We start from the raw sequence: 16,264 nt of genomic DNA, 5'->3' as shown, positions 1-16,264 counted from the left end.
TTGGTGCGTTTACAATCCCTGAGCTAGACACAAAAGTTCTCCACCTCCCCACTAGATTAGCTAGATACAGAGTGTAGATTGGTGCATTCACAAACCGTGAGCTAGACGCAGGGTGCTGACTGGTGTGTTTACAAACCTTGAGCTAGATACAGAGTGCTGATTGGTGTATTTACAATCCCTTAGCTAGACATAAAGGTTCTCCAAGTCCCCACCAGATTAACCAGATACAGAGTGTAGATTGGTGCATTCACAAACCCTGAGCTAGACGCAGGGTGCTGATTGGTGTGTTTACAAACCTTGAGCTAGATACAGAGTGCTGATTGGTGTATTTACAATCCCTTAGTTAGACATAAAGATCCTCCAAGTCCCCAGCAGACTCAGGAGCCCAGCTGGCTTCACTAAGCGGATCCCACACTGGGGCCGCAGGTGGAGCTGCGTGCCAGTCCCGTGCCCTGGGCGCACTCCTCAGCCCTTGGGCAGGTCGATGGGACTGGGTGCCCTGGAGCAGGGGGTGGCGCTCGTCGGCGAGACTCAGGCCGCGTGCAGGAGCCCACAGCGGGTGGCGGGGGAGACTCAGGCATGGCGGGCTGCAGGTGCGGAGCCCTGCCCCGCGGTGAGGCAGCTAAGGCGTGGCGAGAAATCGAGCACAGCGCCGGTGGGCCGGCACTGCTGAGGAATCCAGCACACCCTCCGCAGCTGCTGGCCCAGGTGCTAAGCCCCTCACTGCCCGGGGCTTGCGGGCTGGATGGCCGCTCCAAGTGCGGCCCGCTGAGCCCACGCCCACCTGGAACTCGTGCTGGCCCACAAGCGCTGCGCACAGCCCCAGTTCCGCCCGCGCCTCTCCCTCCACACCTCCCCGCAAGCCAAGGGAGCCGGCTCTGGCCTCGGCCAGCCCAGAGAAGGGCTCCCAGGGTGCAGTGGCAGGCTGAAGTGCTCCTCAAGCGTGGCTAGAATGGGCGCGGAGGCCGAGGAGGCACTGAGAGCATGCGAGGGCTGCCAGCACGCTGTCACCTCTCAAAACCATACCACATGGGAAGGGCCCAGACTTCAGAGTTGGCATTCCTGGCTCTGTCCCCCACCAGTCACACACCATCAACAAGCCACCTTGCCTCTCTGAGAGGTTTTAGGTCCTCTACAAATAATACCTACCTCATAGTGTTGTTGTGTAAGGGCAAAGCCCTTACTTACCGTAGTGCCAGTTCATTGTAAGCGCTTGGCAGATGCTAGCTGTGTGCACCTAAGTACCTGGCTTTTAGTCCTTGTTCAGCTACTGACATGCTGAGTGGACGCGGACAAGTCTGTCTTAGACTTGGTTTCCCTATTCTGTTAATGAAGCATCTTAAGCCCCAGAGGCCTGTGGATGGTTTGGGGGTGGGGGGCGGGAAGGGTTAATTAATATGTAGCCCACAGTGCTGGGGCTTCTGGGCTTTTTTTCAGAAAGCGCTCCAGGCTGCCCACTAAAGAAGCCCAACTGCCACAGCAGCAGACCCTGCGGGGAGCTGGGCACTCTGCAGCCGCCTGAGCTACCACTGCGGGGAGCTGGGTGCTCTCCAGCCGCCTGAGCTGCCATGGCTGACTTGGTATGAGCAAACATAGGCTAATTCTCTGATCTTGCCTGGCCTCCTGTGGCCAGTGCTCAGGACATGTCCTTTGAGTGCTGAAATAAACCTCTGGACCTTTCTTTTTTTTGTTTTTTTTTTTTGAGACGGCGTCTCACTCTGTAGCCCAGGCTGGAGTGCAGTGGCACGATCTCGGCTCACTGCAAGCTCCGCCTCCCGGGTTCAGGCCATTCTCCTGCCTCAGCCTCCCGAGTAGCTGGGACTACAGGCGCCCGCCACCACGCCTGGCTAATACCTCTGGACCTTTCTTATCCCTCAAGGACAAATTCAACCCCCTTTTTCCCTTGAGACTGGCATCCTGCTGGAGAAGGCATGGCCCAAGGCAGGAGGCCAAGAGCACACTCCTTCCCAGGTATCCTGGACTCGCCATCTTTCTCATCCCCCACCTTACTGTCCCCTGTTCCCCACCCTTAGGAGGGCTGAAGACCCATGAGTTCTACCAGTAAATAGCCCTTGACCATCCCTTTTCTCTGCCCATTTGGTCCAAGCCCTTGGCTTCTTTTTATTGGGCTGTTGTAGTGAAAGGTCATGCTGGGTGAGATACCGTGGCTCATGCCTGTAATTCCAGAGCTTTGGGAAACAAAGGCAGGAGCGTCTCTTGAGGCCAAGAGTTCAAGACCAGCCTGGGTAACATAGTGAGACTCTCATCTCTAGAAAAAGAAAAAAGAAAAAAGAGAAAAAAGAAAAAAAAAAGGCTGAGCGTGGTGGGGCACGCCTATAACCCCAACTTCTTGGGAGGCTGGGGGAGGAGGATCATTTGAGCCCAGGAGTTTGAGGTTGCAGTGAGCTATGATCATGCCAGTGCACTCAGTCTGGGTGACAGAATAAGACTCTGTCTCTAAAAATATATATACATAAATAAAGATTGTGGTAGATCCAGTTTCCAGGCTAAATTGCCCTTGATGATAGCCCACTGCCATGCTAAGCGCTCCACGATCTGTCCCCTGCTCACCCCTCTCACCTCTTCTCCTAGCTCCTCACCCACCCTCTACTGTGGCCTCTCTGGCCTGTTGGACATTGCCTGGCTGAGCTGTACGATCACACTTCTATGACTTTGTTCACATGCCCCCTAGGCCTGGATTGTCCTTTTCGTCCACTCTTACCTCTGGAAATTCTTCTAGCCTCCAGAGCCAGCCCAAAGTCCTCCTCCTCTGGGAAGGAAGGCTCCTCTGGTTCAGGGTCAGAACTAACGATGCCCGAGGGCTCTCTCAGCTCCTGCTTGCACTGCAGTTGGAGAGAAACTCAGTCCCTTGGGCAAGATCCCTGAGGAACCCTGTTCCAGGAACTCCTCAGTTGTTCCGGGTCAGAAAGGTGATTGTCCTGGCTCTGGGAGGCCCCTCTTCGGAGCCCTGAGCCCAGCATTTCCTGTGTTCCCAGCCCTCCCTACATGGTGTAAGGTGCTTCCTCCAGATGATCCTAAGCTCCTCGTGTGCTAGGATCCAGGTCTCTTCTCTGGGGGGCTCGGTACCTGGCTCACAGATTGGTCCAAAGCAGGTTTTCAGAGACTGATGAGCGAACGAACATATGAGGCAATAAATGAACCAGAGCTCACTAGTCCCTCGGATGCCTATTTTCAGTTTTCTTTTTTAAATTTTTTTAAGTTCCGGGATACATGTGCAGGTTTGTTACATAGGTATACATGTGCCATGGTGGTTTGCTGCACCCATCAACTTGTCATCTGGGATTTAAGCCCCTATTTGTCCTGATGCTCTCCCTCCCCCTACCGCTGACAGGCCCCAGTGTGTGTTGTTCCCCTCCCTGTGTCCATGTGTTCTCATTGTTCAACTCACACTTATGAGTGAGAGCATGCGGTGTTTGGTTTTCTGTTCCTGTGTTAGTTTGCTGAGAATGATGGCTTCCAGCTTCATCCATGTCCCTGCAAAGGACATGATCTCATTCCTTCTTATGGCTGCCATTTTCAGTTTTCAAAACTCAGAAAACTGGTATGTAAAACCAAGTTTATTAATTTTTCAGTGGGGATATGTCTGTCTCCCTCAACAGGAGCCCTCCCATCAGGCAGATCCCAAGTCTCTCTTTCAGAATATGGGTCTCACACTTGCTGACCCTCAATCTCATGTTTTATTTTATTTTTATTAAAAAGAAATTTTTTGAGACAGGGTTTTTTGCCCAGGCTGGAGTGCAGTGGCATGATCATGCCTCATTGCAGCCTCAATCTCCCAGGCTCAAACGATCCTCCCATCTTAGCTTTCTGAGTAGCTGGGACTACAAGCATGCGCCACCCCACCCAGCTATTTTTTTCCTATTTTTTGTAGAGACAGGTTCTCCCTATGTTGCCCAGGCTGGTCTCGAACTCCTGGGCTCAAGTGGGACACTTCCACCTCAGTGTCCCAAAGTGCTGGGATCATAGGCATGAGCCACTGCACCTGACAAGCTCACTTTTAAAATACCCCGCAGAGACTGCCCTGGCCAAGGTATGATCACACTGGTAGCTGGAAAGCCTTCTGGGCTGGGGTGCCATAGACTGTGTTTGGGTTCCAGTTCCAGCACTGACTTTGCTGTATGATTCTGGACAAGTCATTGCCCACTCTGGGCCTCAGTTTTCTCATCCATCTAATGGAAATATTCATCCTTGCCTGCCTGGGTGGTGTGAAGCTGGAAAGATAAGCACAGAAGCAGCTCATTCAGGCTCCAGGATCAAAATATAGTCCCTACTTCCAGAAAACTGGGCTGTTTAGGCGGGCAGCTGGGCATAGAGTGGAGGGTGGGGAGTGCTGGGGTGGAGAGCAGAGTGGACAGACAGAAGACTGGTGAGGAGCCCTTCAAGCTGCTCTTTCTCCAGATCTTCTATTCTATAGCTCAGAGCTTCCTGGGGTGGCTTCCTACTGGTAGGATGCCAGATATCCTGTTTCATGTGCTCTGTCACGTGGTTAAATCAGTAGAGCCTGCTGGGTTAACTGAACTGGGGAAGATGCTAAGGTTGCATCCAAGCCCAGTATATCTGCCTTAGGTACCAAAGGGGTAGGAAGTGGCATATGTTTCACGTATGTGCCATCCATGAAAGCTAAACTCGACTTGTCATTTAAGCCCCAGACATATCATCACTCTAAGGGATGACGAGATTAGGATCCACAAGTATGCCTTGGAGCAGTTAGCAGATTTCCTCTGTGTGGCCCCAGAGACAGGTGTGAAATCATGGAAGCAGATTCCCTTCGTCTTTGTTTGTGTTTGTGTTTTGTTTCATTTTTTTGAGACAGGATCTCACTCTGTCGCTCAGGCTGGAGTGCAGGGGTGTGGTCACAGCTCACTGCAGCCTTGACCTCCTGGGTTCACACAATCCTCCCACCTCAGCCTCCCTAGTAGCTGGGACTATAGGTGTGCGCCACCATGCCTGGCTAACTTTTGTATTTTTGGTAGAGATAGGGTTTCACCACCTCATCTTTGTTAGAAGCCACCCAACATGGTAATGAGCTCCTGGTCATTGGAAGCATTCAAGCAGAGGCTGAACAACTTGAAAGCAGGAGAGAAAATTCCTATTCAGAAATGATGTGTAGATCCCATTTCAAAGGCTGCTTCCTGCCCTTGTGCGCTAGGATTTGATTTTCATGTGAAGGGTTATCAGTGCCATTCCAGCCAGCCTTCCATGCTGGCCTGACTGGCCCACTCAGGGTCCGGGACAGGCATACTCATCGGACCAGTCGGAGCAGTGCTGTACATGGTCGCGGCAGAGATGCCTCGGGATACAGTCGCAGTACTTGAAGAAGGTTGAAGGACAGCGCCACCACCCAGGGCCGCAGGGTGGGCACACAGTTACTGCGGAGACAAGAGCCAGCAGGAGAGCAGTTGCTGTGTCCTGGAACGCTCTGTGCACCAGGGCACTCCCTAGTTCCGAAACCTGCCGTAGCTCCCCATGGCCCCAACCCATCTGACGTGAGTTGAGTGTGTTCCTAGTTTTCCTGCGGCAGAGAGAATCTAGACTCCACAGCTCACAGGCTATGTGACCTCCCTCACCCTGTCTGAAACTGTTTCCTAGTGTGCTCAAGCTTGTTATCAAGCAAAGGATGTCAGGCAAAGTCCCAGGCACACGGTAAAGACTGCAATATGAATGGGTGCCCTTCCTTACCCTGAGTCCAGCTATGCTCACCTGCCATGACTGCCTGAGGGTGCTCCTAGCCTTCTCTCCTCTGCTCAGGCCTCCGGCATTCCTCCCCACACACCCAGCCTCTACCTACTGAAACCTGTCTATTCTTGGTCTTCTTGAATGCTACCTCTTCTGAGAAATCTCGCTTGATTCCTCCAGGTCCCCAGCACCTCCTTTCGGCATCAGCATGATGTGAGTCCTGAGGGTAGGACACATGCCTGATTCCTGATGTCCCCCACCTGAATCTGATACCAGGTGTGTTCTGAGCACCCCACCAATGCTCAGAACATGTTTGTTGATTGACCACTGGGGAAGAGATTGAGAGGAAACTCTAGGGCAGCTACAGGACTCGGGACTTGGATCAGGAGGCCTGGGTTCACACCTGAGCTCCCTTCTTGTCACACATTGTACTAAGTTTCTCCTCTCAAAGCCTCCATTTACTTACATACAAATTGGGGCCAGTGATTCCTGCCCTGCTTTCCTCACAGGGTCACTGGGAGGTGCAGAGATAAGGGAACCCCAGGTTCAAATCCCAGCTGGGCCACGTATGTACTCCTTGCATGACCACCTTCTGGGACCCAGTTTTCTCATCTGTGCCTTTGAAGGTGACTTCCCCACTGCAGAAGAATGAGCCTCCAGAAAAAGTCACTTGGAGTGGTAGGGAGTACCCCACCTCAGGATGTATTCAAGCAGGGGTAGAAAGCTCCTTCCTAGGATTCAGGGAAGCATGCAAGGGGGAGCCCTAGAGATTCCCTGCTCACCCTTTGCCCTCTGGCTGCTGCCTGGACACCAGCCCCAGCCCAGCCTGTGCCCAGACCCCTACCTGGGCTCAGTTCATCTGAACAGTCCCCGCAGTTGTTAGTGCCATCACATTTTTGGTCTGAGTAGATCCAGGAGGCCGGGTCTCCACAGTGGGCCACAAGGAAGTGGGGGAGGCTCTGGGGCACATCTCCTGTAGAGGTACAGAGGAGGCAGGAAGAAGTCCACATCTGGCCACAGATGTCTGAGGGTTATCGGGAGGAGGATTGACCACCCTGGCAGTGGCCAAACTCAGGATCAGTGCCCATCCAGCCCAGAAGGGTGCAAGCAGAAGGTTTCCTGGGGAAGTGGTGGAGTCAGAGGGAGAGGAGAGCTCCGTCGCTGGACAGAGGCCCAGAGATCTGCCCCTCCCTTCCTCAGTTCCTCCCCAGCCCTGGTGTGTTCCTGCCCCACACCACTGCTGACACTATGCCCCCCTCCACAAAGAGCCTCCTTGACACTTATCCAAAACCATTCTTTCAAGTTCAGGTTCAAGTTCCATCACCTCCAGGAAGCCTCTTCCAACTGGAACATCACAGGAATAAATGTGGAGTCTTACAGTTGGGCCCCGGATCTCAGGGGAAGATCTAGGGTTCACACACCTTGTAAGGCAGAGTCAGAGCACCTTTCTTGAAAGTGTGTTCTGTTAGGCAGCAGTGTGATAGGGCTATCAAAAATTCACACAAACTCAGGCCACATCACTAGAGGTAGAAAACCTTGGACAGGGAGGGAGCAAGATTCTGTTCGTTAGACTGTCCAGACCCAGCCAGAAGGGCTGAGGATGTTTCTGAGGCCTGTCCGGGGACGGGGACATGGGCAGTTGATATTCATTCTGTGGAGCATTGATGGAGTGGGGAGGGCCAGGAACTGGGTCACAAGGGGGCTGACTGTGACCTGGAGAAGGGGATGTGGCATAGAGAAGAGAAACCTCATGGAGGGCAAGGGAGCAATCTTCAAATCCATGCAGCACCACCATCATGGCAGAAATTAAAGTGTGGTCTATCGGGGCAGGGTTGACAGAAGGACAGAGTTGGAACCAATCAAGGAGGAACCACTCTGGGAGGCAGCTCTAAGCCTGGGACAAGGAAAACCTTCCCATGGAAAAACCTTCCAATCCTTGCATCCCAGGGGATGCAAGCAGAGCTGGGTGGCCTCGGTTGGGCTTGCTAGAGAGGGGATTGGGGATGAGCTGGGGCAAGGACTAGATGCTTTTGAGATTGCTTCTTGTCTTGAGGGTCTGTGATGCAATGACTCTCCCTCCATGAGCTCCCCCACCCCACCCACTGCACCTCTCCAGGCTCTCTCTCTCCTGTGGGGTCAGGCTCCTCTCTCCTGAGAACCTTCAGGTGTGTCTAAGGTCTGGGGCCAGGTCTTCCCATTCATTCATTCGCTCATTCATTCAGCAAGCCGTTCTGAATACCCCTCTGTGCTAGGCGCTGGGGCCCTGATATCAAGCGGACTGGGCCTGCCTCAGAGGAGTTCACAGTCTGATGGGGGTGGCAGATGTGCCAATCAAGAGTGACAACCAGTGTGACGAGGGCTGGGACACAGGGAATCACAGGGACTGTGGAAGCCCAAAGGAGACACTTTAACCTAGTGTGGGAGTCAGGGAAGGCTTCCTGGAGGAGGTAACACTTGAACTCTGCCTTGAGGGATGAATACGGGCTCTCTGGGAGTGGAGATGCACAGGGTGAAGGCATTCCTTAGTGGGGGCATGTATGTGTGTCCCTGACTGGGACCAGGTCGGGGCAGGTGTTCCTGGATGAAGGCACTGGAGCATCAAAGCCATGGGGACGTGAAGGTGCCTGATGTGTTGAGGGATGGCTGAGTTTCAGTATGTCTGCCAAGAGCATCGGAGTGTGGGGGAACCCCTGGGAGGGGCAGCACCGAGCGGGTACTCACGGCACAAGCTCTCATCCTCGTCCTCGCCGTGGGTACAGGTGCGAACGCCATCACAGACCCCACTGGCTGGAATGCAGCTCCTCTGGTCATGGCACAAGAAGCCTGTCCTGTTTGTCAGTGTTATACAAGCTTGGGCTCCTGAATGGGCAGGGAAAGGCCCTGGAGGGTCAAGGGTGGTGCTCACAAGGACAAACCTTCCTCACCTGAACTCCGCCTAGAGCTGGCCTGAGGGGCTGGGGCAGTGGGGAGGATGGACCCAGCGCCATCAATGGGGTTCAAGCCCCAGCTGTACCCGCTGCCGGCTGCCTGATCTTGGACAGATGACCTGACCACCCTGAGTCTCAGGTTGTTTGCAACATGGGAATCATAGCACACACCCCGTGGGACTGTTGTGGGGATTAAATGAAAGCATCTCTGTGAAGAAACATAGAACAGAAAATGTGCAGAACTAGTAATGGTTCTCTCTTGTATTGAAAACTTATTTACAGTGTCATGGGAAGCTTCTGAGGACAATGTTCAATTCAGTGAAGTGGTTTTAATGGTGGAGCTCCTGGTACCAGGTTAGAGTGTCAGAAGCAATATATTTGGGCTGGCTGGAGGGCCATATGTCATAATTCCTTCTATCTGGGCACAACTGCAAAGCACTTTCATATCTTTATTCTATAGTTCCCCAAACACCCCTGCGACACATCATCATTAGCCCCCCATATGGGAGGAGAAAAGGAATACCCACTCCTAGGGCTGCCCCAAAGAATTAAAAGGCAGAAACCTACGGACAAGGTAGGAGGAACCCCTTGGCCCCACATGTGTATACGTGTGCATAATTGGGGATGGGAGCCAGTTTGTGCATTTGTGTTTGTGCATGCGTGAACCACCTCTCAGTCCCTGGGCTGCCTCAGCTAGTGTGTGTGGGGGAGGCGGCGGGGGGGAGCAACTCTCAGAGACACTCATGTTGACACAGACACACACAGATGCACACACACACGAACACATGCTCACACACACACACTGCTGCACCTATGTGCACACTCACAGATACACGGACAACAGATGTGCACACACACAGTGACACACAGACATGAACATGCATACACAGCTGCGTACCCTCATAGACACGCTAAACACACAGATGTGGACACAGGCTCATGACTGCAGCTGCTCATGTATTCATCCACCTCAGGGTCTGTGTTCCTGCACGGGCAGGGGGAGCGCTGCGAATCTCAGCCCCCGCCCCCACCTCAGCCCTCTATACCCACCCTGCCTGGCTGCTGAGCCATCCTTCAGAAACATCCGCCTGCCCCCAACTTGCTCCCAACTTAATCCCCTTTCTGTGGCTCCTGGACTATGACCTCCATTCTCGGTGCAGCCTGTGAGGCCCTTGGCACTGGGCCCCACTTGTCACTCCAGCCCTTCCTGTGCACTGGCCTCTTGCAGTCTCTTCTTCTCTTCCTGCTTCCTCCCACCCCTCAGGGCTCCACACATGCTGTTCCCTGTGCCTGGGATGCTTTTCCTGGCATCCCCCCACTACTAATACCCATTGTGCCTACCCTGACTCCTCAATGGGGCTAGACTCTCAGGGCTCCCAGGGACCCCGCTGTAATGTGTATTCACGTCTAGACTGCTCTCGGAACAGTTATTAGCTCCATGAGGGCAGGCACTGTGTTGGGGTTGTTCACCCCTGAAGCTGGGGCTGCAGGCATGTATGGGATGTCACCCGGTCCCCTGTGGTGGAGATGGACACACAGATGGATAGCACCACCCCGGGGTGGCCAGGGCAGGGGAAGAGGAAGTGTAGGGACTGGGGGGCTGAGAACCCATCCTGGGGGTCTAGGAAGGCATCCTGGAGGAGGTGACATCAGAGCTGGGTCCTCTCAATAATCATGTCACAGATGTGCAAATGGAGGCTCAGAGACAGGTATAGTCAGTGTGTGTGCAGGTGTCTGTGTGTGTCTGTGCATGCACCTTAAGGAATTAGTCCAAAGTCACCTGGTGGAGAAGCCAGGCAGGTCGGGGCTCCCTCGTCTCTCTGTGCCCTCCCATGCCCTCCCCGCCGGGTCTGACCCACCCTTTCTTGGCCGCCCTGACCTGGGGTGCGTGATGGGAGTCCAAGAATGGTGACCAAGGCGATGAGGGCCGCCACAGTTGCCAGGAGGAGCAGCAGAGAGGCAGAGAGGCAGGCCCCGCGACGTGAGCAGCAGAGGTGGCCACCGCCTGCTGTGTGGGGGGGAAACAAGCCCGAGGGTGGTGGTGATAGGGGGCCAGTGCTAGGAACAGGGAGCTCCCTCTCCACCCTGCCCGCTGCAGGCAGCCTCTCCCCCACCAGGGTGAGCAGAGCAGGGAAGGCTTCCCTGGAGGAGCAGCTCCCAAGCCCTCCCTGATGCTCTTTGTTCTGCCTGTGGGCCCACCCCACTAGGTGCCACCCTGGCCAGGGGCCCACAGCTGGCTGAATGGCAGAGGCAGACAGCCCTCCCCTCCCACCCGCCATCAGGAGACTTCCTCAGGACGCAGGGAGAGATGGACGCCTGCATGTCCAGCCCCTGCCTTGGGGCAGAAGCTCCATTAGGCCCTTCATAACCGTGCTTTATTTTTCAAAACAACCTTTTATTTTATCAATGAGGAAACTAGGGCTCAAGAAGAAAAGATTCATGTCACCCTGGGTGGAGCTGGCGTGTGAATCCACACCTGTTTGATGCCAAAACCCGTGCCCTTTCCACGATCCCAATTGACTGTCCATTCTGGAGTCTGCTGGGATGCAGGTTGGAATCCCAGCTCTACCACATCCTACCTGGGCCACACTGAGTAAGCCACTTCACTTCCCTGTGCCTCAGTTTCCTCTTGTGGAAAATGGGTACCATAATAGCTACCTTAGACTTTGTTGAGAGGATTAGAATTTGTGAGTTAATGTGCACAGAGTAAGTGTTGAGTATGAGCTATTATTATTGCTTTTTTTAATTATTATTTTTTCTATTTTAGAGATAAGGTCTGGCTCTGTTGCCCAGGCTGCAGTGCAATGGTGCGATCGTAGTTCACTGCACCCTATAAGTCCTAGGCTCAAGCAGTCCTCCTGCCTCAGCCTCCCAAAGTGCTGGGACAACAGGCGTGCACCACTGTGTCTGGCCTGTTATTGCTTATTGAGGACTTACCGTGTGCCGAGCCTTATTCTAAGCGCTGTGGAGATAGCAGTGATAGGGGACGTCCCTGCTCTTGTAGAACTGTACTTTAATTCTCCTTTAATTCTCCCCTGCTTACAAAATAATAAAAGAAGGCTTTACTGAGGACCTCCTGGGTGCCCTGCTGTGCAGCTTGCCCTGGTCCTTGCCCTCTGCAGCTTGTTATTGCACTTAGAAGGCAAGGCATGGACATGTCTGAAGGGGTGTGGGAGCTACTGACGTGCCCAGGCCACAGGTACCTCAGAGAAAGGGGCAGGAGCAGGTGTGATTCATCCCTGTGACCCCAGGGCCCAGCCCAGAGCCAGGCACGCGGTGGGGGCTTTTGTTTTTTGTGTTTTTTTTTTTTTTGAGGCGGAGTCTTGCTCTATTGCCCAGGCTGAAGTGCAGTTGCATGATCTCGACTCACTACAACCTCTGCCTCCTGGGTTCAAGCGATTCTCCTGCCTCAGCCTCCCGAGTAGCTGGGATGACAGGCGCCCACCACCATGCCTGGCTAATTTTTGTATTTTTAGTAGAGACAGGGTTTCACCATGTTGGCCAGGCTGGTCTTGAACTCCTGACCTCAGGTGATCCGCCCGCCTCGGCCTCCCGAAGTGCTGGGATTACAGGCGTGAACCACCACACCGGCCTGGGGCTTTGTGAACACTCTGTGAATATGCCGACCTGGGGGTCCAGGAGGCAAGAGAAGGCCCCCAGTATGGGTCAGTCCAGGTTATTTCCAATCCATTCACATTTCTGATGCAGTGTCTTCAGAAGCAGAATGGGATTTCCACAGGCAGGTAAGGGGAGGGTGCAAAGAGAGGGCATTCCAGGCAGAGGGCGTGGCAGGAGTGAAGGCCCGGTGGTTGCAGGTGGGGGAGCACAAATGGCCTGGGGTGGTGGGACTCCAAGATGGTTGTGTATTGGGAGGGGAGACAATAACAGGAGAGGCAGCATAAATCTAAAACCTGTCATCCCTACAGCCCTAGTTGGTGGCTCCTTGGCCATCAGCAAACAGGGTAAACTCAGGTAACCAGGGAGGCAGCGTGACTCTGGGCAGGGAGAGGTGTCCTGATCAGCCAAGCAGCTCCTCAAATATTTGTGCAGCACAGACCATGCGCAAGGTGGGGCCATGGGAGAACCCGAAGAACCAAGGCTCCTGCCCAGGTGAAGCTGTTGCACTTCAAAGCCAGAAAGCCCTTAGGTGCCAGTCCTCTCCCTGGACCGATGAGGAAAAGGAGGTGATTCTTTCCACAACCACGCCCATCATGAGTCAGGACTTAGAAATAAACCAACACCAGCTCGGAGCAACAAAAGCCCTGAGGCTTTGTAACCAGAGAGACCTCAGTTCACATTTGAACCCTGGCCCTCCAACCTCCCTGCTGTGTGACCTTGGCCTGGTTACCCAACCTCTCTTAGTTTTAGCTGTCTCATCTGTTATTGCCCCATAACAGGGCCCCTGTCTCAGAGCTGTCCTGAGGATTAAAGAGATCATGCAGTGCCAGGCACCTAACTGGGGCTGGATTCTTTATAGCTGGTATTTTAATCTACCTCTCTGAGTGTGTTTCCTCATTGATCAAATGTGGGCCAAGCCAGGGCATATGCAAAGCTCAGTACATGTGTGTTTCTTCCTTCTTCTATTTTCAGAAGGGTAAAGAGGACTGTCCTGGTCACACCATGGGCCAGTGGCACATAGTAGGGCTAAATAAATGTGTCACTTTATCCATCAGAGTTAAAGAGAATTGCCCAGGTCACCCACTGAGTCAAGAATTTGATGCTGGTGCTCTTTTCTCTGTGTTACAGGTGGGCACTGTATGCAGTTTGGTGCCTGTGAGGTAGGCAGCACACAGTAGGTGCTTAATGAATGCATGTGCATGGAGAGAATGAATAACCCTATTAAGCAAGTGACTGTCAGCATGGCTGGCCAGGAAGCTGGGAGCAGACAACGTTAACATGGAGGCAGAGGTCTCAGGGACAGTGGGAGCCTTGAACTCTCCTCATGCCTCTATCGCCAACTGCCAGCTTCAAGGGAGCCCCACAGGGCACTGGCCCCAGGCCCTCCAGTTCTTTACCTTCCCCTCCAGGGTGGGCTTTGGGTTCAGCAGCAGCGTAGCCATTCTCTCCCTGCCCAAGAGAACAGAGTGAGGGGTGGGCTTAGGTGAGGTGAGCTCCAGCCTCAGGGAGGCAGACAACAGGGTTTTCAGAGGGGTCACTGAGAGAGTCTTAGGTAGAACCACGGGTCCGTCACACCCCAGCATCTCACGCCCCAGATGCATCATGCCCACTTCATATGTCCACACCTTTGCCTGCACTGTGCCCTCTGCCTGGAAAGCCTTTTTCTCTGCTGTCCACCTGATAAATATTCATCCTTCAAACCGGCTTGGGCAGCGACTCCTGGGTGAGGCTTTCCCTGATACCCTCCTCCCCAGTAAAACTGGCCGCTCTTCCCTCCTCTCCACCTGGCTCCTCTGTTTCCATACCAGCACTTGCCACCCGGACTGTATTGCTGGGTCACTGGTAGGGTCCCCTACACCCTGGGAGTGAGCCCCGGGTCAGGACGGGGGCTGATTTTCCTCCGTGTCTCCCACGTATGCCCACTCTCTACTGCCCACTCCTCATCCCAAGGTTTGCTCTCCCAAGCTCAGGAGCCTGGTTAGGGCAGCTCTTACCTGGGGACAGCTCTTACTTGGAGACAACTCTTACCTGGGGACAGCTCTCACCTGGGGACAGCTCTCACTTGGAGACAGCTCTTACTTGGAGACAACTCTCACCTGGGGACAGCTCTCACCTGGGGACAGCTCTCACCTGGGGGAAGACCTTGTTCATGTCTTCGGTTTCCTGCTCCCCGACTGGGGCTGTGTGCAGAGAGCTCAGCACGGGTTCCCTGCATTGTCACCAAGGCCAACCTGGAGGAGGGACAAGCAGGAGGCCTTGCCCGGGCCACACCCTCCCTGTGGGCAGGCCCCTGTCAGCTGCCTTCCAAGCAGAGGCAAAGGCAGGAGGGCCCCTCTCCGGCCAGGCTATTCCCTCATCTGCCATCTGACAGCAACATTGTGAGGCTGGAATCCTCATCCCTATTCCACAGATGAAGAGCCAGAGGTTCAGAGAGGTAGAAACTGCCCCAAGTCTCACAGTACATGGGAGGAGTGAAACCCAGAAACTTTTCAGGAAGTTCATTTTCCACATCAGAGATGGAACTGGAGGAGCTCAGGTTCCAGGGGTATGAAGATGCAGGCAGAAACTCCCAGAATTGACGTTTCGGTGGCTAGAAAGTAGGGGTCATTTTCTCATTGATGTTCTTCTGTTCAACTACATAGGTGACCTAGATTGAAAGAATATGCATTTTCCACTAAAATTATAAAGCAAATATAATTTTAAATTGTTTCATTTAGAAATGTAGCAATGTGAATTTTTACTGCCCCTGAAGTGGTGCCTGAGGTAGGGAAGAAGCGGGGGCCTTGTTGCTTGCGTGAACAACCCCTTCTATGTCCCCAATGAGTGGGTTTCCCTAGCAGCCTGTCCCACTGCCGAGTAAACCAAGGCCCTGGAATCTTGAGGGACAGGTCCAAGGACCCGGACCAAGGGAGGAGAGGTGTCTACCTCCAGAAATGAGCTCAGGAGTTCTTGCACCTGCCTCTGATGCCCATAGATTTTCCAACCTGCAATCAGCCGTCTCTTTTGCATTGGGAAATAAAATGATGAATCCACGTGGGTGCAAGTGGGAGGCACAGACACAGGGGCAGCCCTTGGGAGGCAGCAAGTAACACTGTGAAGAGCTGAGCCCTAGGCCAGGAGAACAGGACTCTCATTAGGGCCCTACCACTGGCTCTGACGGGTGACTCACTCCCCTTCCCTGCGCCTCAGTTCCTTCATCCAGAAAATAAAGATATAAGCTAGATGAAGGTGGTGTTTTAGTTTAAGTTTCCCTAGAATCAGACTCTAAGACAAGATTTGAGGGCAAGTAGAGTTAATTGGGAGTGATCCCAGGAAATGCTGGTCGGGGGGGTGAGGGAAATGAGACATGGAAGAGAAGGATCCGATAACACTCGTGTTATGAAGCAGGTTTCCGCTGTGGGCAAGTGGAATTTAGCCCTGCTGGGGCACTCGGGGAAGCTAGGGGAGAAGATTCCCCTCAGAGTTATCCCACTCAAGGTGAGGGGAACTGGGGTATTAATCTGCCAGCTCCTGCCAGTCTTGGTTGAGAATGGCCAGAGGAGGCCAGGCATGGTGGCTCATGCCTGTAATCCCAGCACTTTGGGAGGCCGAGGCAGGTGGATCACCTGAGATCAGGAGTTCAGGACCAGCCTGGCCAACATAGTGAAACCCCGTCTTTACTAAAAATACAAAAAATTAGCCGGGCATGGTGGCAGGCGCCTGTCATCCCAGCTACTCAGGAGGCTGAGGCAGGAGAATCGCTTGAACCTGGGAGGCAGAAGTTGCAGTGAGCCAAGATTGCGCCATTGCACTCCAGCCTGGGCAACAAGAGCGAAACTTCGTCTCAAAAAAAAAAAGAGACTAGCCAGAGGGTGTTAATTCCTTGTACCACTGGGCTGCCTTAGGCAAGGAGATGTCAGTGATGGCAGCTTAGCAGCTGCACGCTAAGCTAATATATCCTGAAATGGAAAGGGCTGATAGCATGGGCAGGGCACCCATGGTCCCTACTAAAGACACCAACTAGATTTTATCTGGCATGTCAG

At 53.6% G+C, this 16,264-nt stretch overlaps 1 protein-coding gene across 5 annotated transcripts; it reads right to left on the bottom strand.

Annotated features, from left to right (window-relative positions):
- Nucleotides 1–3,560: 3,560 nt before the first annotated feature.
- On the bottom strand, nucleotides 3,561–14,467 carry LDLRAD1 (low density lipoprotein receptor class A domain containing 1). Of its 5 annotated transcripts, XM_063706109.1 has the most exons (6): nucleotides 14,373–14,467; nucleotides 13,640–13,691; nucleotides 10,504–10,632; nucleotides 8,419–8,556; nucleotides 6,542–6,670; nucleotides 3,561–5,390 (listed from the first exon to the last, which is right to left on the bottom strand). In XM_063706109.1, exons 1-6 carry the CDS (start codon nucleotides 14,391–14,393, stop codon nucleotides 5,242–5,244), a joined length of 618 nt encoding a protein of 205 aa, XP_063562179.1. In that variant the 5' UTR covers nucleotides 14,394–14,467; the 3' UTR covers nucleotides 3,561–5,241. The 5 variants fall into 5 exon arrangements, with proteins under 5 accessions (XP_063562179.1, XP_063562181.1, XP_063562184.1 ...); XM_063706111.1 differs by lacking the exon at nucleotides 10,504–10,632; XM_063706114.1 differs by lacking the exons at nucleotides 8,419–8,556; nucleotides 10,504–10,632.
- Between the last annotated feature and the right edge of the window lie 1,797 nt (nucleotides 14,468–16,264).

The sequence above is a fragment of the Gorilla gorilla genome, chromosome 1 (assembly GCF_029281585.2).
Source record: "Gorilla gorilla gorilla isolate KB3781 chromosome 1, NHGRI_mGorGor1-v2.1_pri, whole genome shotgun sequence".
In the NCBI taxonomy this organism is placed as follows: domain Eukaryota; kingdom Metazoa; phylum Chordata; class Mammalia; order Primates; family Hominidae; genus Gorilla; species Gorilla gorilla.
The sequence above is the reverse complement of the archived record's forward strand: the minus strand, read 5'-3'. Positions and strand labels throughout refer to the sequence as shown.

What these genes read in the sequence shown, in the direction of transcription:
- LDLRAD1 (XM_063706109.1), bottom strand. Translation starts at nt 14,393, where the DNA reads ATGAACAAGGTCTTCCCCCAG. An exon ending in CGAGGATGAGAGCTTGTGCC is followed by an intron (nt 6,671 to 8,418) that starts GTGAGTACCCGC and finishes GTACCTCTACAG; the next exon opens with GAGATGTGCCCCAGAGCCTC. An exon ending in TTCAGATGAACTGAGCCCAG is followed by an intron (nt 5,391 to 6,541) that starts GTAGGGGTCTGG and finishes TTGTCTCCGCAG; the next exon opens with TAACTGTGTGCCCACCCTGC.